Genomic DNA, 20,385 nt, shown 5'->3' on the forward strand with positions numbered 1-20,385 from the left:
AGGGGAAGGGGAGAATTTATACTCCTCAATACATTTCATTCTTTTAACCCAATATAAGCCCTTGAGCTGAGTTGGTTGTTTCTGAGCATATAATGTGGTGCCTAACAATTAGGAAGCTGTGCCTCGTAAACTATTAAAGGTTTGTGGGGTAAAATATCTTCTCCTGATTTACTAACACCAGCAAACCAGTTATTTCAGAGTTGGAAAGAAATAGTTATGGGATGTGTAATTTATTCCAATACACTTACAGCCCACTAGGATCTCATTATAAGGAGCTTTTTATTAATTTAAGCCACAAAATCTCACTACGAAATCATCTTCTAGTGATTTCTTCTTTGTCAATCTTCTTTCTACTACTCTGGCAATCTTCACAGTTCACAGGTTATGTCCCATTTGGATCTGCTCAGCAGTATGGCCATTATTTAAAGATTTCCAGTTCAGATCATAGAGGCATTTTTCAAGACAACCCAATGATCATCATCTTACTAAGGAAATTTCTTTTAAAAATCCAATGTGTTTGCCATGTTCAAGAGCAATTGAACCTAGCAGAACATCCAACACAATGTTAAATAAACAGGAATTTCTTCATTTTGTTCACTGTACTCTGAATCGCAGTGAAGGGATGCTTTATACTTCATTATTAATTTGTATAGACTATCCCATATAGCTGAACCATTAAATATTTCTGATATACTAATATCCACCAATAAAAAAGCTGATTTGCCCATTTTGATTTTTCTTACATATTTGTATAGCCTTTCATGCCCCAAAACAGCAAAAACATTTCTTTTTTATTTATACTAAAAGCAATAAGGGCTTTGCCTAATTGTACTGTAGAACAATACTGAAGATCTTGTGCATATCTATATGTCATTTATAGATGCGTGTTTGTGTACTCATAGGCATGCACACATACACATTTAAACATATTCACTTATATACAAACATCATGACCTTATTTATATTCACATGGTTTACCTCAGGAGTATGTCTTGCTATCTCTCTAATTAGAGTTGCAGCATTTTTTTTGACATATTCATCAGAGTCCTTCAGGCACGTGAGTACAACAGGAAAAATTTCTGCTTCAACCACCATTTCTGCCAGATCCACAGAGTGCTTTGCTATCTGGCTAAGAGCTGACAACACCTGACGCTGGTAAATAAGAATGAATGTTTTATAAATGGTTGTTGGGTATATAGACAAAGCAATCAAAAAAAAGACAGAAAACTCCCTTTCAAATTGTGAAGGCATTACCCCCCTCAAAATATATAATTTCAAAACAAAAAAATGATAAAAATTAAAAAAAATTCCAATAGGAAACATATATATTTACTTGGAAGAAAATTTTTCTTAGTTAAGTGAACCTATTTTAACTAGTTTTATGGATTTTTGATTTTTTATAGATCCACTCAGGATCATAGTACATAAACGGACAGCTATGTAATTCTTTTAAAGAAATAAACTAAATATTGTAATTAGGAAATGTAATTTCTAGCAATTCAAAACAGAAGCCAACGCATGCTATTTATTGCTTTTTTAAAAAAATCCATACACTTTAAAATATTGTTTCTTTTTATTAGGACAGACCATACAGATCTTCATCAACTATATAGCTTACAAAGTTTGAAATAAATATTGTATAAATCTGTTGCTTTTTGTGAAAAAAAAATCACTGACTTTTAACTGCCCCCCCCCCAAAAAAAAACTGTACACAGGACAAAAAGAGTTTAAGTAATTTTAGATAGTATCCACTGTTATTGTGCACAATTTTCTATAAGCCAAAGATCCTCCTGGAGCACATTATTAAAAATCTGGAGGCTTGTACCTACTGTATGACACTTATCTGACTTATTCAAGGGTGCATGTCACTGAAATAAATTGAGTGTCCAAAACAAAATATTGTGGAGTATGGCTTTATTGTTAAAAACACAAAAAAGGGCAAACATAATGTTTAACACTTTATAAATTACTCATATTGAATCCATTATAACAAATGAGTTTTCTGGAATTCAGAAAAGCTCTTGATGATAACTGCTACAAATCTGTATCTCATTGCTGAGAATCCAAATAATCTCCATATCAAAGAATTGTCCTGTTTCTTATCCACCAACTATTATTACCCCATACATACTATAACACAGTCACATTAAACAGCCAGATCTCCCCTTTGTTCCAATCCAAGTTAGCAATGCATATTTTTGAAAAAAAAGTTCATTGAGGATTAATACAGTTTTTCCAATATACTAATCGTGTTCTCAGTTGGAAAAAAGGAAAATTAGTTTGGGAAGTACCTTTAATTTGGCATCAGGATTGAGGATCATCTGTGCCAAGTGAGCAATGGCCCCAGCATCTACGACAGTCTGCGCTAATTCTGGAGAATGCTTTGAAACATCACTCAGTGCTGAAGCAGCAATCCTTCTCAAAGCAATCTCTGGCTCTTGGATACATAGGACTAAGAGAGGAATAGCTCCAGCATCCACCACAGCCTGTGACAGTTCTGTTGGTTCAATGAAAGTAATTAAGTGAATATGGATGACTGACCCTTGTACAAGCCATTTTTCACCTTGACAGATACAGCAAGAGAGAGGGGGGGAGTTCTGGTATCTGGACATCTGCATTTCAAATCAGCCCTTCAAGTTTCATAACCATGTGGACCAGTCCTCAGCTGAAAACAATACAGGTCAATAGATAGACCATTTACATGTACACATTTGAGGTACCTTAGACTGAAATGACTTGCTATCCTGTGTGTGTGTGTGTGTGTGTGTGTGTGTGTGCGCACGTACATGTGCATACATGTGTGCATTTAAAAAGAGTAAGCAGATGTCAGCTGTTTAAACTCTGACTGTTGCACTGATCAATAAGCAAGCAGCTTTTGCATTGCTAACAATAAAGAAAAGCCAAGTTGCCTAAATGTGTCTTCTTTCTCCACAAATCTAATATAGACTGCAGAGTCTTTGCCTTGCTCATACAAAGTGAAAAACAACAGGCCTGAATTACACTGATTTTTAATTTCATTATAAGTGACATTATCACCATTTATTCAAAGATCTACCTTGCTAATTCTGAACACTAACATATATTTTAATAGTACCTTTTTATCAGTAAACTACTGGTCTTACTCTACATTAAATCACTGCAACAGACAGTTACATTAAGCCACCATGGCCAATTACTTATATTAAGCCACCATGGCAAGATCTTAACACAAAAATCCACAATAACTGATACAGACTCCATTATATCAAATATTTATTACCCTTCTTCCAACATATTTATCCTTAAACTTCAATAGTGAAGTAAAAAATTACTGGATAGCAAACAAAGTATTAGGGCATGGACTATTTTTGCAGATGATGAAAAATGAGCACAAGTCCCATTAATTTCAAATGGGCTATTATAGGTTCTTAAATAAGGTTTTGTTAGGTCTTCTCCTTATTATGCACATAGTCTCTTATCTTTAACATTTAACCTGCCTTGCATTGCCATGGCAACAAATAGCTCTCCTAATTCAAGAGCCCAACTTTGATTTTGCATTTACAGTTCATCAATCAAGGCTTTCTGCAGAACTTTCTTAATGGGGGGGGGTAATGCCCACAAACTGATTCTCCACATCTACTTACTCATGTATTACGTTGTATATATTCATTAATTTTCATATAGTGTGCTAACATAAATTTACCTATGATAAAATTTGCTTCTCAGCTTGCATAATTGAAATGCAGATGTTGATATATTTATATTGTTACATTGTAATACATTTTTGTCATGATCTAAATCCCTGCTCCATTTACAACTTTACCCTACTTTATTTCCAATATGACACTCTGTCACATATCTAAATAATATGCTATTTGTCATAAAAGCTGTTTGGGTATTGTAGGTGTGTGTTTACAAAGTATTTTCCCTCAGTAAAATATACCTGATATAGCAGTAGACACATAATTTATTTAATGTATAAGCCTCGTGAAAAAGAAAGATATCCCAAATTCCTTTTATAATCCATCTTGAAAGTTAATAATAAAATACTATCCAAATCAACTGAAAGAAATTTCAGCAAAAAAGTAAAATCATTTTAATGAAAGATTCTCCCCCAAGTTCTTAGCAACAAATTTCATATAACTATGAACTATATAACTATTTCACAGTAACTATATTACTATAAAGAGGTTGAATAATAATCATTTTTTAAAATCTAAAAAGAGATCATAAACTAATTAGCCATAGAATTTGCATTAAGAACTTCACAGAGATTAATTGCTGTTCTGTTAAAAACAAACCTTTACAGTTACATTTTAAGTGTTCTTTAGATCTCATCTTTTCATGCATTTAAGTTGGTTTTTAAGTAAAAATATGATTAACATGATGTCTAACTACAGTGAGGAACCAAATGTTTAAAAAGCATGGTGGGACTTAAAGCGCCTTTTGTTTTTTCAAATCTATAGAGCAATCTCATAAAATTGCCAAAATAACAAATCTAAATGTTCATTTTTCATTTTAAAAAAAGAGTGTAGAGTTTATTTGTACATTGTTTATCACACAACAGAAAGAGTTCTCCTTTTTCTGTCACCCAACTATCTCAACCTGGTTGGCAAACAAAAGATTATTTTTAAAAAACCTTTTAAAAGAGGGGAAAAGAATCTAGCAGTGTGAATTAATTCTTGATTGGAGGAAAGGCACAGAAGACTTCTATATAAAGAACAATTTTAAATAAAAGAAGCAGATAGAAAACCTGTGCAAAACCTGTGGTAAGATAGATAGATAGATAGATAGATAGATAGATAGATAGATAGATAGATAGATAGATAGATAGATAGATAGATATTAAAAAATAGTTTCTACCATTTCCTCAGACATGAATTGGGATAGCCAAGCCTACAGATTTTGAAACGTAGAATCGTTCAGTATTACGGATGTCATTTTTGTATACTAAACTAATTTGATATGGAGAACTATTTTTACTGCTACAGTAAGAGAACAATATCAAATATCAAAAAATAGAAATCAAATAGCCTTCAAGAAAAGTAAACATTAGGGAGATACAAAATGCAGTGTGTGCTGAGAAAAATAAAATAAAGTCACTAAAGTTTTAAGGAGGGGAGAAGGAAAATTGGCATACCAAAGAGTTAACATTTTATAATAAAGAATCCTAAAAAGATGTTACACTTAAGATATATTTACCATAAATGGTTAAATTTGCCTCCCTATACAAAAATGTCTATATGGAAATAAAATAAGAAAGAAACTTTTCCTTTTTAATTTCCTAGAATTCCATTTTCTGCTTTGTAATGCTTAGATCAAGGAATGACACCCCCTCCCCTCCCCAATTAAGTCTTCTGGTATTAGAGCACATGATTGGACAAGACTGGATAGTAAAGACTATCTCTGGTTTCTTAAACTAACTTTGTTTTTTAGTCTCTAGGTCCTGTAATAGCAAGTTACCAAAACACAAATAATTTCCAAAATAATAGCAAATACCAAACACAAATACTACAATAAATCTAACACACCTTAAAATATTTTATAACTCCTATTCTTCAAAAATCTTAGTTTCACCCATTCATTATTTTAATATATCATAGATCATTAGCCATTAAAACACTTGCAACCGAAAGCTGATTCCTCTTCATATAAAACAATATTAAAAACTTCAAAACATTAATTTGCCCATCTTCAGTCTCTGAACCACCTATTGTGACTTTTGTTCCAGGATGATTTATAGCCTTGACTAGAGACTAGGAATACACTGTAACATTTTGTTAATGTATCCTGCCTTGTTTTATTATGTAGCCATCTTGAATTCAGTTTCTGCTAAATCAAGATCAGGTAGGTCAAGGAGTTAGGAATTACTCTCTTGGCCTAGAATCCAGATGTATATGGAAACTATTTAACCCCCATGGTGGCTGTCTTCCTTTGAACTTCAAGATGTGCCTTATTCCCTAAGAAGTTTACAGTGCTGGTAGCTATGCTGATTAGTTTTCAGTTAGCTTTTTTATTAGTTATGTGTCTTCTGCACACTAGCTGTCAATTGTTAATTGGGACACTTCAAGGAAATGTTTAGTGATTTGTTATGCTCCTTTTGATATAATTCAAAATCAAGGACTATTGTGATAGGGAGAGGAACTATTCCCCTGATCTGCTGTGTGGTCAATTTTGTGCACTTTGTATTACTGTTTCCATGGTCACAGGTTCTCTGCGTGTCTGAATCTACAATTGCTTCATGATGGGAGAAGAAACATTGCTCTCCAGAAGCATGTCCTGGTAATTTACAAATTCATTGTAACAAGTATTTTACTCTGTCTTCGTCTTTGCCATTTATAAACTAGAATGATGTACAAGATAGAAATCTATTCCATATCTCTTTGGGGGGGTTGTAAACCAATATTTTCTTTGCCCTAGATAAATCCCCTTTTCTTTTACAAAAAAACCCTCATTATTTTGTCCCTAGTTTGTTTAAATATTTTTACAAATAAAAGATTAATAATATAGAAGAGCTGAAAGGTGTTATTTGAAATGTATCCCTTTTTCTCAAATTATATTATCCTTTCTGGTTTCTAAGTATACTTAACAAGAAAAATAGAGGTATTAAATAGGCTAATCAAGTCTCCTGGCAATGCTTTCCTTGAGAATATTTGGTAACTGTTAGGGAGTTGTGCTGTAGAGAATCTGTAATTTGAAATGCAGAATAAAAAATGCATAGTTATTCCTCCCTTAAAAATCAACCAGTTATTTTAACGTCTACATTACAGCAGTACTGGTCAAGAAATTATATTCCTAATTAGCATTTATATTGATGCTAGAATCACAAAGAGTTCCATTCTCGTCCTTATGTCTTTGTTTACAGAAAATAAAATATATGAGCATTACAAACAAGAGGATCAGAAGAAAGGGTGGAATTTCAACTGTGCCTATTTTTTACTTTTTGCCAGTAACCCAACATTATTTCATGCCACTTTTTCAATATGTATTTTTTTCTAGCAGTTTTTACAACAATATTGTAAAACGGGCAGCATTATTCTCCTTTTTAGAAAGAAGCTAAATTTGAACCAAGCACATATTCATACACAGTCATTATATTCCATTTGCTTTTCTTAAATCTGATACATACTATCCATGTTTATTTGCTCATATAGGAGTTAAGACCCATTACCTATTTTCTGTGTGGGGTTTCATAATGTAAATACTTGATGCATCCTAAAATGTTAAGAAGTCTCTTACCTGAATTATGTCTTGCTATATAACCAAGGGCCCAGGATGCAGCTTCCTTCACCCCAGGATCAAAATCTTCTAAGCAAATTACCAGTGTATCCAGTGCTCCACAATCCACTATTGCCTGGGCAAGCTGAGGAGAATGCTTTCCAACTGCACGTAATACAAATGCAGCCGCTTTCTTATAAAAACGCTACAGAAGTACAGAAAAGATTAGAATAAATTGCAATTATTTAACCAGGGAGTCTTATGACTGAAAAGAAATGAATCAACTAAATCTGTGTGTGAGAAGGGCAGTATCCAAATTTGAAAAATAAATAAATAAATTTATTTAACATACTTATACGCCACCTGTTATGGCATGCTTCCCCATGATGTATAAAATTAAAAATACATTTTATTACAATAGAAAAACAATGTAAGCTCAAAATATAAAAATCCAATTCAAATATAAAAATTACCCTTTGATTTTTTATTGTCAAATTAAATAAAAATATTTTTTTAATAATGTGCCTAAGCAGCAAAGTCAGCAGAGGGTTTTTTTGTTGAAGGGGTGTTCCAGTGAATGAACCACAACAACAATAACAAAGGCTTTCTATGTAAAAAGAGTCTATAGAACAGATGTAATCAGGAAGGCTTCTGATACTTGTAATGATCAAGCAGATGTCCATGAAATAATGTCACTTTCTCGGGAATCCTGATCCAAAGTAATTTTTTTGTAGAATAATAACAAAGCCTTAAACCTTTGGCAGCAAATTGCCAGTGCAATTATTTCAAAACTGGTATTATACATATGTACTACAGAATAATTTTGCCACTGCACATTGCATAAACTGTAGTTTCTCTACAAAAAGACAGGTCCACATTGAATAATATAATCCAACAATACAATATTCAATATATAAAGTTACTAATGCATGAATCAGTGGCTAAATTATCTGGCATGCACACACTAAAATAGTAAAAGAGAAATATTTTGTCTCATTTACATTAAGTATCAAGTTTAATTTATAGGATCTTTGTTCCTCAATATGTGTTCTTAAAAGAGCACACATACTTTGTAATAAAACTAGGAATGAAATCTTATCCTGTAGCATTTATATCTGAGTTCAGAGAATGGAACAACCATAATCAAGGTAAAGGAAACTGTCTTCGAAAGAAAAATTGTGGGAATTGGTCTTGTTAGAAAAAAATCTGGAGGGGTACTAGCCAAAAGACCAATCCCTGTTCTCTAATGTCCAATAATGCATGATTCTGAATAATGCACTTCAGTCAGAGGAAACAAAGTATCCTGTTAAATGTTAGGAAAAACTTCCTAATAGTAAAAAGAGTTGAAAAGTAGAATCAATCACCCAGAGAGGGCTCTCATTCACTGCATCAATAACAAGTAATTTGTTGTGCTTGTTTTAATTTGGAATTCTGCATAGAGCAGGGGCTGGTTCAATGGTCTTAATGAATCTTTTCAACTTTTGTGTTCAAAAGTGATGGATGGACAACATCTAGCTTCCCATAACAGCCAAGTAAAACTTTTCCCATTCTTCATTCTTGGCTTTTATGTGCTAATAGATTGAGCACTGCAATTAATTTATCCAAGAAGAATCCTCTTTGATCATATCACATTTGTCCTTAGTAATTTCTGATGGATGTATAATATGTGAAGTAAAGCATAGATTATCACAGGTTTGCCTTTCATCATGTGATGAAGGATTTCTAACTAGAAGAATGCTGCAAGGAAACATTACAAAGCAAAAACAGAAAAATTCCCAGCTGATTATAAGAAAAAAAATTAGCTGCTTTTTGTGCAAACATAGTAGTTGCAGAGCAGTGAGTGAAAGTGTATTCAAACTTTTACATCTGCCATAATATATGCACTTTTTATTTTGGAGCTCATATAGTTAATATGCATTCAAATTTTTCAGAAAAAATGTGTGTTTAACTCTGTACCAACTTCTGTTCATTTAAAGTTCCACTATAATATATAATTTGACTAGGCGGCTTAACTTTTGCAGGCAACTGTATATGTGGGGGGAGAAAGGGCATCAATTTCATCATGCAAAAGGGCAGGACAGTGGACAGATAAGAGAATCAAAAAAAATATGCATTAGATTGGAAATGTACATACTAAATTAAAAATGTTATATTACCAAAATGCATGTATACCAAAAAGGTAAAGATAATCATGAATTTACTTGACTAGCCTTTCCATATCTGGTTGCTCTCAAATGTAATAATCCTCAAATCCTATAACTTTCAGTTAGCAAATCCAAAAATTATGCTGAATGAGAATTATGAAGGTGAAATTCAGTACTGCACAACTGAGAAGTACAAGTCTTGGAAAAATTATAATCAAGTTAACAGTTAAAATGAAAGTAGGAAATGGCATTTGTTCAGAACATAAATTTGATCAAAACAAGCATCTAAATTTCAAACAATAATAGAAAAATCTTCAAAGAATAGTTTAAGAACTAGGACTTAAAAGCGGAAAAATACAACCATTGTTATATTTGATTTCTGCTGAAAGAACAATAATTACAGAGCAATAATAGCATGTGCTTATATGTGTACAAAAAGCATGCAGATTCTTACTTCCAGATAATTATGTTTTAAGTATAAGGTCATGTTTTGAAGGTCTTTTTAAAAATATCAATGAGTGAAATCTGGAATGTTAGCCTATATGGTCTCCATTCATTTTACTGGTGCATAAAAAGCTAAATTCCCAATAGATTATATCTGTTATTATTCAAAATATTTAAAGTCTAAAATAAAATACACAAATAATAATTTATACTCAACAAGCTTCAGAACCAATGGCATGAATGCAAACCAGTCCTGATTCTTTCATAATTGCTTTTCCTTTGCTAGATTCTATTTTTTTTCATACAAATTCTGTTTCCACCAGAATAGGAGCAGCTGGCTTAACATTAATTTTTAAATGTATGTTTTCAATCTTAGTTTTTATCATTCTACAGAATCACTAATCTAAATAGCAAACTGAAGACAGCAATAATTCACCATTGGTCAGAATGTTATAATAACCCAGGACGATGAAAATTCTTAAGCAAAGGAAAATGCAGAGATGGAGAACTCATAATCAAATACATAAATTATTACAAAATCAAAATCAAACTAGAACAGGATTCATAGCATTCAAATAAGGGATAATTCTTTGTATTCCTAATTCCAAAAAGAAGTTATTATTCTATTCTATTCTATTCTATTATTCTATTTGGAGCTGCTCCCATGGTCTCATCATGGAACTTTTTAGCAATTCTGCTATATTGAACTAAGTTTTGCAGAGTTAATTCTGAAGCTGGAAGCAGGCAGTTTCCCATTGTAGATACTCTTACCTCATTCCATCTGCTTAACTCTTTCTGCTGAAGTCAATGTACCACCATTTTATTTTTTTTAATGATAATTTTTTCTTATCATAAAAATAAGATCAACAAAGTAACAACAAAGACCAAAAGAAGGGTGTTATCTGGATACCAATGTTTGCATTTCTCCATTTGTCAGTTTGAGGTAATATGGCTGAGTTGCTGAGGGGAAATACTGAGTGTTGCAAATGTGGTACAAAAAAGTTTCTGAAGATTTGGAATGAACTGATAGCTAGGTGGAAGTTATCTTAGTAATAAAAAAACACTACCATAACTTTTGTCCTCTGGCATGATGGATGGTATGTATTCCGAAAGAAAGAAAGAAAGAAAGAAAGAAAGAAAGAAAGAAAGAAAGAAAGAAAGAAAGAAAGAAAGAAAGAAAGAAAGAAAGAAAGAAAGAAAGAGAATCCATTTAAAGAAGAGAGCTAGAATAAGCAGCTTTCCACCTTTGTTGTTTGTCAAGGAAGGCAAGATGGTTGATATGGAAAGAGAGTAGATGAAATGATCATGAACAACATAGTAAAAAAATCCAGGTTCTTTCATATCTTTCTTTGAGTTAAAGCCCATAAAGAAACAATTGTTTGCCTTCTTTCTGCCAAGTTACCTTTTACAAAGAAATGGCCAGAGGACTTCCAAATATAGCAATTCAGGGCAAAGCTAGCCCTAGGTAGTTGAACACCATTCAGGGTTTTATGGTATAGAGGAGGGCTTTTCAACTGGTGGTACACATACCATCTTTGGCACCTGGCAGGTGGTACGCAACCATACTAGAGAAGTGGTAGCAGGGGGGAAGAGGAATGAGCTGAAGTGGCGGCAGTGCCACACAAGCCTGGGGGAGAGACAGCTGGAGCTGCAGGGCTATCGGGGCTTGGCAGAAGCCCCAGGATCAGCGCCAGGCTCCAGCTGATTGGTGCTTTTGGAAGCTGGAGATGCCCTGAAGTGAAAAGGAGGAAGCGGGGAGAGAGGAGAGGATATAAAAGGAGGTTTTGGTGGGAAAGCAAAGCGAGGGGCTGCCCCCATCCCACCCCCTGGGCGCATGAAGAGGAGGCGACAAGCGCCCGGCATCCCTACTGATCATCCCTGCTGACCACTGAGAAAGAAAAGAGGCAGGAGAAGTGCTTCCCTTTCCCCCAAGATGCAGCACTCACACGCTCGCTGCCTTCTCTGTGCACCCCCAGGGGGCGGGCAGAGATGGCAGGAGGGCCCTCACTGGCTCCAGGGCTGCCCCGTGGATCTAAGGCTGAGTGCGTTCCAGCTTTGATGGCCCCCACTAGTAAATCAGCACCATGCCCGCTTGCTGACCTAGCCTCGCGGCCACCAGGCTTCCCTTTCACCGGGACTGCCTCTGCCTGCGTGGGATAGTGATGGTTGGCGGCAGCATGACCAACAGCAGTGCTGGCAATCTCTCCCCGTCCCATCATCCCTTCCTGAGCATGGAGGAAGGAAAGAGAAGCAGGGAAGGAAGGAAGGAAAGAAGGAAAGAAGGAAGGAGCTGGGAAAGTGACTGCCTTCTAAGCGCTTCACACGTTCATTTTTTTTAAGCTCCCCAAGGCTCTGGGCAGAGATTTTCCATTTTGAGCCCTTCCTTCCCCCCTGTCCTTGCCTCTGTGCCTGAAGGTCCTCTGCCTGGCCCTCAGCTCGCCTCACGTGTTTGTGTCTATGTTAGTGTGGGTCTGGGTGTGCGCATGGGGAGGTCTCACTCCTTGCAGCCCCATGCTGTGATATTGGGGAGGAAAAGAACGGGAGAGAGAAGAGAAGCTGCAATGGGAGCTTCTTGCAGCCTTTCACGGGGCTGGGGGCAGGAGCTGAGGGGGGCAGGACACAATGCAATCGGTGGCACATTAAGAAAAAGAAACAAGGACTCCAAAAAAACAGCTTTCATTAGTTTGAAGTTTGCCATCGCAGGTTGAGGGTGCAGGTTGAAGGCGCAGGGCTGCTAGGAGTGAGACCCCCCCCCACCAATTCGCAGGCATGCACGCACATACACACAAACAAACATGCACAGGCCTGGGAGAGGTGAGCTGAGAGCCACGCAGAGGCAACGACAGGGGGGAGGGGTTAAAATGTGAAGCTTCTGCCCATCACTGCCTGCTGCCACTTCTGCCCAGAGCCTCTGGCAGTTTTTAAAAAAAAGCAGGGAAGGGAAGGGAAGGGAAGGGAAGGGAAGGGAAGGGAAGGGAAGGGAAGGAAGGAAGGAAGGAAGGAAGGAAGGAAGGAAGGAAGGAAGGAAGGAAGGAAGGAGAGGCAATTTGGTTGGAAATGCCCCAGTTCAAAGGACAAAGCAATTGTGTGTTCTGATTTGTCATAAACTGAACTTTGTTGGCAATCCAAACATTGTTATTCTTGAATTGTGAGCTCTTAGGAAAGTATCCCCTCCTTGTGTGTTGCTAACAGCCATTTCCAGTGGGGAAAACAGGACAAAGCAGAGTGGGGAAAAATACTTTCCTCTGCTATATTTGCAGTCTGAATTAGACCAAGACAGGCTCCCTACAAGAGAGCCCTTTTAAGGATTATGTATTAATAGAAAAGCAACTAAGCTAAGCAAATAGTAGGACACAGTGGGGAGGAAGAGGGGGAAAAAGTGAGGGGGAGAAGGAGTAGAATGAAGCCTTAACCTCGAACCTCAACTTTTTACTTTTCCATAATAGTATAAACTTGCCATTTCTATAACAACAAATGAATCTAATCAGTAAAACCCAAAATCCCGCCCCCTTTTTTTTTAAGTCAACGAGTTTTGGACATCTTGCTAAGCACTGGTGATATTCAAATATTGTCATGCCCTAAAAGTGGTACAATCTGTGAAAAGGTTGAAAAGCCCTGGTATAGAGGAGCAGAGATTATTATTTATTAGATTACATAATAAGAATGTATTACATATATATAATACATAGACACATTAAATTCACTATTTCAGTGTCTTATGTATGTATGTTACAATGCAAGTTTTATACATGGTTTACAACATATTGTAGCCAATTAGTTGCACAATATTTCTAATCATTTAATTAATACAGCAAAATTTTTCATATCATTATAATAGTCTAATAAATAAAATTACAAATAACATGCTTTCTATTTGTTATAACATACAACATAATTAAGCAGACTTCTAAAACGATTCAACTAAATCACAATAATAAATGCTCTTTATCAAAAAAAACTCTATGGTGCAGCAATGAGAGCACATACATCTAAAGAATGATTTAAAAGCTAATCAGAACAGAAGATTTAATTCTGATAGAGAAAGAAATACTTAACACTGTGTGTTTATGCCTTACATTTTGTTCAGCCAGTGAATACACAAGCTGGGGAAGAATATCGCCTTTAACTACAGCTTCTGCAAGATCATCGTTGTAATTGGCAAGTCTCCCAAGGGCCAAAGCAGCTGTCTGTTGAATATTTGGAACCACATCCAATAGCAGTGGCCTCAGCAGAGCCATTACACCTGAATAATAAGGAAAAAACCCCACAGAATAATTAGAGGAAGAAGAAAAATGTTATTTTTGAAATACAAAACATAACAATCTTAAAATTAAGAAAATCTGAAAGTTATATATTACCCATAACACAATTTATGATTAGTGGATTTTACATCTCCAGGATAGTACTGGGACACTAAAATATCCCTAGGTCTATAAGATGCCAAATCTAAATATAAAAACAGCAATCAAGTAAAAAGAACAAAATCGTCCAAGGGGGCAAAGCAGGTTTGAAAAACAGAAGTCTCCACATACTTTTTAAAGCTGCCCTATTCCAAATTCCAGAAGATACTTCCTTGGAACAGGGACTCTCAGTGATGGATAAGCACGGATTTCTAGCCTCCATGGTTCTGAAAGACCTTTGGAGCATCAGTGCTGTTTCTTGGAAACCAAAGAGAGAAGTGGCCCAACTTCCTGAAATTATGGATTTATTGCATTGTAAAATCATTTTACTGTCTTCTGGGTTATTAAAGATGTGGGAAGGAAAATGATAATAACAATGACAGACACAATTTTTATACTTTTAAAAGTATCAGTTAAACATACATGCATTGACTTTATGTTTAGCTTGTTATTTGATCTTACAATAAAACGGCATCTTCCTATTACCCTATAACGAAACTTCATATTTTTATGTTTATTTATACAAAGAGCATAGGACCAAAAGGAACTTCAATAGAAACAGTTAATCCTATTCCAATATAGCTTTTCTTAATGGTTTTCACCCTAAATATTTTTGCCACTATTAATTATAAGCATCATTTTCTTTAAAATGGGGACAGTGGTTTATTAGTCCCAGAAAGATTATACCTAATTATGATTTATACCTGTAGACTACACCAATATATACTGTTATTGCTGCTTCCTTTCATTAAACCTGGTTTAAACACTCTAAGAAATATGGGGAAAACATACAAAAATATATATGCAACACTGTATTTCATCTGCATAAAGATCATATTTTTGGATTCTCTTGCACAAACTTAAAGTACTTTGACATATGATTTATTTTTTAGCACTGAATACACACAGGCCTGAACAAACAATTAAAAATAAACATAGCCTATGCCAAGTTCTTCCAAGCTGATGAAACGTTTAGCCATTTTAAGCCAATAAAAATGCTTTTTGAATGCTAACATACAGGGTATACTGCTTTCAATCTTTCAATGGTCAGTGATTCATTTCTAAAAAGAAATGAGCTAAATCTAATAACTTCCTATGAATCACATTCTGGGCAATAGTAACTAACTAGTCATTCTCCAGCCCCTTAGCTACTAACTCAAAATGGATCTCTCATGTTATTACTTATTATGTTATTAGAGTAATATTACTCTACTGCCTATCATATACACATACTTTAGCAATATATAATAATACAATAAAAATAGACTTGATAGATGCATCCATGCAACATATTCAATAACCATAATTAAAAGTAATCATAAATCACTAAATATCAAGAAAAAAAACCTGCCCAATATGCAGCCATGTTATAAAAGTCAGGCATATGTTTTATTTGGGAATGTTTTTCAGAAAGAAAATATCTTCTTTTGGGTTAATGTCAGAGGAAAACAACCAATGCTTTTTTTTGTCATAGAACTCACTGGAGTTCTGGCATCTTTTTTTGACAGATTTTCCAAGTTTTAAAAGTAACTTTTGAAAATTTGATGTTTGGTCCACAAGGACTTGAATCACCCTGTTCAGTATACATGTCAGCAGCAAAATCATTAAAATGGTGCACGCGGGCTGCTTGTGTGTCAAGTCCAATGCATGCGTACTTCGTCCAGCTGCTCAGCTTGGGGCACTGCTCGGCTTGTGATTGGTCATGTGGTCACACGCTGCGTGCTTACTGCGGGCGACGACCATTATGTATTGTTACACAACTGACATGTATGGGTGTGTGGACCGTGATTGACTATGTGCGAAAGGTAAATAAAAGATTAACAAGATGGGAGTTCCGGCACCTTTTATCTTACAAAAAAAGCACTGAAAACAACTATGTTGATTTGCAGGAGATTCAGGAAAAAGAATACACTTCCATAACATATGTGAAATTCACTAGTTTGCTATTTCTTAAAGAATTAAACACTTGGAGGTGAGAGCTATCAAACTCAGTAGCCATGAAAGCTAAGTAAGACTGTTTTATTTACCAAAGCAAATTCTTTTTTTAATAATAGATGCTGAGAACCATCACTCCTTTATCCACAGTTTGTAAATATCTGGTGTCTTACCTATCAGAAACAAAACAGTGATGTGCTTCAATTTTGCATCCTACGCATCAAGTAACATGGGACTTTTGTATTGCAAATACAGCCCTAGATCACTGAAATCCCCATTGTCTAATTAACTACACATAACTTATAGTCATGAATGCATTTTAAAACTATGATTATAATCATCTGATTAGTCATTTCATATCCCTCCCACTGATGACTTCTGAAAACCCTCTTATAATAATATTCCATGCCCACTAGTGTGTCTCAGATGCTTTGTGAAAGTTGTTAGATTTCCACACGAAGGACATATCTGCTATTTGGGCTTGTCCAACTTCACATCCCTTGAATTATTGCTCATATGATACCCCATTTGACCCTGATATTATTATAAATTGCAGCAACAAATTTGACTCATATCATTTTGTGATCTGCACACAGAAGGCAACATGATGTACAAGCATTGGAGATGGGATATGCATACACAATTCTAATATTTTTTACAAGCATTGGAGATGGGATATGCATACACAATTCTAATATTTTTTACTTCCTTTTATTAAGAATAAGTTCCATTTGGTATAATGGTTAAAGTACTGGCTTAGAAACCAGGAGACTGTGAGTTCAAGTCCCACCCTAGGTATAAGCCTATGTTTATATGATACATCCACCCCTAATCAAAAGTGTTTTTTATTCAATTAAACATTAGCATTTACTTTTCTTTTTTTATATTTAATTGTTCTTATGATTGTTTGCCACCCAGAATTACTGGTTTGAGATGGGCAGCTATAAAATTGAATGAATGAATGAATCCTATTTTCTATCATTCCATGATATTCCAAATTATACATACAATAAGTCACAAACAAAACAAGCATCGCTAAAAACTTAATACATTATGCAAACGCATTCTTAGACTGCTAGTTATAGATATTCTATAGTTTAAAAATTAAAAACTTAAATCATAAAACTTCAATATAATAATAATAATAGTAAAGTTGGAAGGGACCTTGGAGATCATCTAGTCCAACCCCCTGCTCAGGCAGGAAACCCTATACCATTTCGGACAAATGGCTGTCCAGTCTCTTCTTAAAAACCTCCAGTGTTGGAGCATTCACTGCTTCTGGAGGAAGGTTGTTCCACTGGTTAATTGTTCTAACTGTCAGAAAGTTTCTCCTTAGTTCTAGGTTGCTTCTCTCTTTGATTAGTTTCTACCAGTTGCTTCTTGTCCTGCCTTCAGGCGCCTTGGAAAATAGCTTGACACCCTCTTCTTTGTGGCAGATGCTCAGATATTGGAACATTGCTATCATGTCCCCCCTCGTCCTTCTCTTCATTAAACTAGACATACCCAATTCCAGCAACCATTCCTTATATGCTTTAGCCTCCAGTCCCCTAATCATCTTTGTTGCTCTTCTCTGTAGTCTTTCTAGAATCTCAACATATTTTTTACATCGTGGTGACCAAAACTGGATGCAGTATTCCAAGTGTGGCCTTACCAAGGCATTGTAAAGTGGTATTAATACTTCACATGATCTTGATTCTATCCCTCTGTTAATGCAGCCTAGCACTGTGTTGGCCTTTTTGGCAGCTGCAGCACACTGCTGGCTCATATTTAGGTGATTGTCCACTAGGACTCCGAGGTCCCTCTCACAGTTACTACTATTGAGCAAGGTACCCCCTATACTATACCTGTGCATTTGGTTTTTCTTTCCTAAATGTAGAACCTTACTTTTTTCACCATTGAATTTCATTTTGTTAGATAGCGCCCAGTGTTCAAGTCTGTCCAGATCCTCCTGTATCTTAAGCCTGTCTTCTGGAGTGTTGGCTATTCCTGCCAGCTTGGTATCATCTGCAAATTTGATGAGTTCTCCATCTATCCCCTCGTCCAAATCATTGATATAGATGTTGAAGAGCACTGGGCCCAGAACAGAGCCCTGGGGCACCCCTCTACACACTTCCCTCCATGTAGATGCGGTTCCATTAAGGACCACACGCTGAGTACGGCCGGTCAGCCAGCTACAAATCCATCTGGTGGTGGTGCTTTCTACCCCACATTTTTCTATCTTGTCAAGTTGTGATCTACTTTTTCAAATGCCTTACTGAAGTCCAAGTAAATTATATCCACAGCATTCCTCTGATCCACTAATTTTGTCACTTGGTCAAAGAATGCAATAAAATTTGTCTGGCATGATCTGTTTTTGACAAACTCATGATGGCTTTTAGTAATGACTTTGTTTGCCTCTAGGTGTTCGCTGATTCATGTTTGATTATCTTTTCCAGGTATTGAGGTTAGGCTGATTGGGTCCATTTTTTTCCCTTTTTTGTAGATGGGAACTACATCAGCTTTTTTCCAGTCCTCTGGTAGTTCCCCAGTGCTCCAGGATCTTTGAAAAATATAGTTCAGTGGTTCTGAGATCACATCTGCCAGTTCCTTGAGAACCTTGGGATGTAATCCATCTGGTCCTGGTGATTTGAACTCGTGTAGGCTGGACAGGTGCTCACTTACCATTTTCTTGCTTATCTTAACTTGTGTTTCTATTCTGTTTTTTATGGCACTATTTTTGATAGGTTGGTCTGTTTTTTCCCTTGTGTAAAGACAGATGCAAAAAACGAGTTAAATAGTTCTGCTTTCTCCCTGTTGCTTATCACCTTCTTGCACCTTCTTTCACCCACTAATGGACCAATCATTTCCTTCACTTTTTTCTTGTTTTTCACATGTTGAAAGAAGCTTTTTTTTTTGTTATTTTTGACTTTGGTCGCAAGCCTTAGTTCATTTTGAGCCTTGGCTTTCCTCACTTCATCTTTGGAGGCTTGGGCTATTTGCTGATATTCTCACTTAGTTATGTGCCCCTCTTTCCACTTTCTATACTTGTCCTTTTTATCTTTCAATTTGTCAGAGAGTTCTTTATGCAGCCATGCTGGTTTCTTTTGAGAGCTGTTATTTTTCCTCTTTGTTGGTATTGTGCTAGACTGGGCTTTTATTATCTCATTTTTCAAAATTTCCCAAGCTTCTTGAGTTGTTTTCCCCTTGAGATTCTCATCCATGGAATACTTCCCAAGCCCTCTCTAAGTTTATTGAAATTAGCTCTCTTGAAGTCCAAGACTGTAGTTTGACTGTGTTCTATTGCCTGTGCTTCCATAATGTTGAATTCCAATATTGCATGATCACTTCCTCCCAAGGTTCCTATGGCTTCAACACCTTCTATCATTTCATCTCTGTTAGTGCGAATTAGATCCAAAATGGCTAATCCTCTAGTTCCCTTCTCTACTTTTTGGGAGACAAAGTTGTCTGCTAGGTTTGCCAGGAACCTGTTTGATCTTCCATTTAGTGCAGAGTTTGTCTCCCAGTTGATGTCAGGGTAGTTAAAGTCCCCCATTATTATGGTGATGTGCTTCCTATATACCTTAGTTAGCTGACTAGCAAAAAGTTCATCTATTTCCTTTGTTTGGTTGGGTGGCTTGTAGTATACACCAATGGCAATGTCATTTTCTCCCCCCCCCCCTTTTATATTGACCCAAATGCATTCAAGACAGTTTTTATCATTGTTGTGCTCTGTTTCTGTAGAGATGTAGTTATTTCTTATATAGAGAGCAACTCCACCTCCTCTTTTATTTGGTTTGTTCCTTTTAAATAATTTAAATCCCTCTGGCTGTATGTTCTATGTGTGGGTTTCATCCCACCATGTTTCCAAAATGGCAACAGAAATAAATAACTTATTTATTTAGTAACAGAAGCAGTATATAAACTGATTATTTCATATTCATATTCATTATTTTCAAGGAGTACTGCAAAGTACAAAAGTCTAAACACAAAAGACATATTGGGTCTATTTTGTATTTATGATCACTGAAATGTCTATCACATAATATATAATTCTCAAAAGGATTGAAAACTTGTTCCAAATTTTCTATTGGTCTTATCTGCATATGCTTAATAACTTTAAAAACCTTCCTTAGGTGTATGTTTTAAAGAAATTTAAGAGGTAAAACTTCCTTGTTACTAAAATGATAAGACTCTATTTTATTCCTAAAGATTAGAGTTGCTACCTCTAGTGCTTTACCAATCCTTTTTAATTGCAATGATAGAAACTCTGAAGTTAGTGATTTTGA

At 35.6% G+C, this 20,385-nt stretch overlaps 1 protein-coding gene across 1 annotated transcript in view; it reads right to left on the reverse strand.

The window, feature by feature from the left end:
* SPAG6 (sperm associated antigen 6) overlaps positions 1 to 20,385 on the reverse strand; it is a 60,563-nt gene that overhangs the window by 22,455 nt on the left and 17,723 nt on the right. The window contains exons 3-6 of the mRNA XM_039331651.1: positions 13,862 to 14,028; positions 7,219 to 7,402; positions 2,292 to 2,497; positions 979 to 1,152 (exon numbers count right to left, since the gene is read on the reverse strand). Coding sequence (XP_039187585.1) covers positions 979 to 1,152; positions 2,292 to 2,497; positions 7,219 to 7,402; positions 13,862 to 14,028 — 731 coding nt within the window. The remainder of the gene's footprint in view (positions 1 to 978; positions 1,153 to 2,291; positions 2,498 to 7,218; positions 7,403 to 13,861; positions 14,029 to 20,385) is intronic.

The sequence above is a fragment of the Crotalus tigris genome, unplaced genomic scaffold (assembly GCF_016545835.1).
Source record: "Crotalus tigris isolate CLP2741 ecotype Arizona unplaced genomic scaffold, ASM1654583v1 scf7180000024437.13266115, whole genome shotgun sequence".
Classification (NCBI taxonomy): domain Eukaryota; kingdom Metazoa; phylum Chordata; class Lepidosauria; order Squamata; family Viperidae; genus Crotalus; species Crotalus tigris.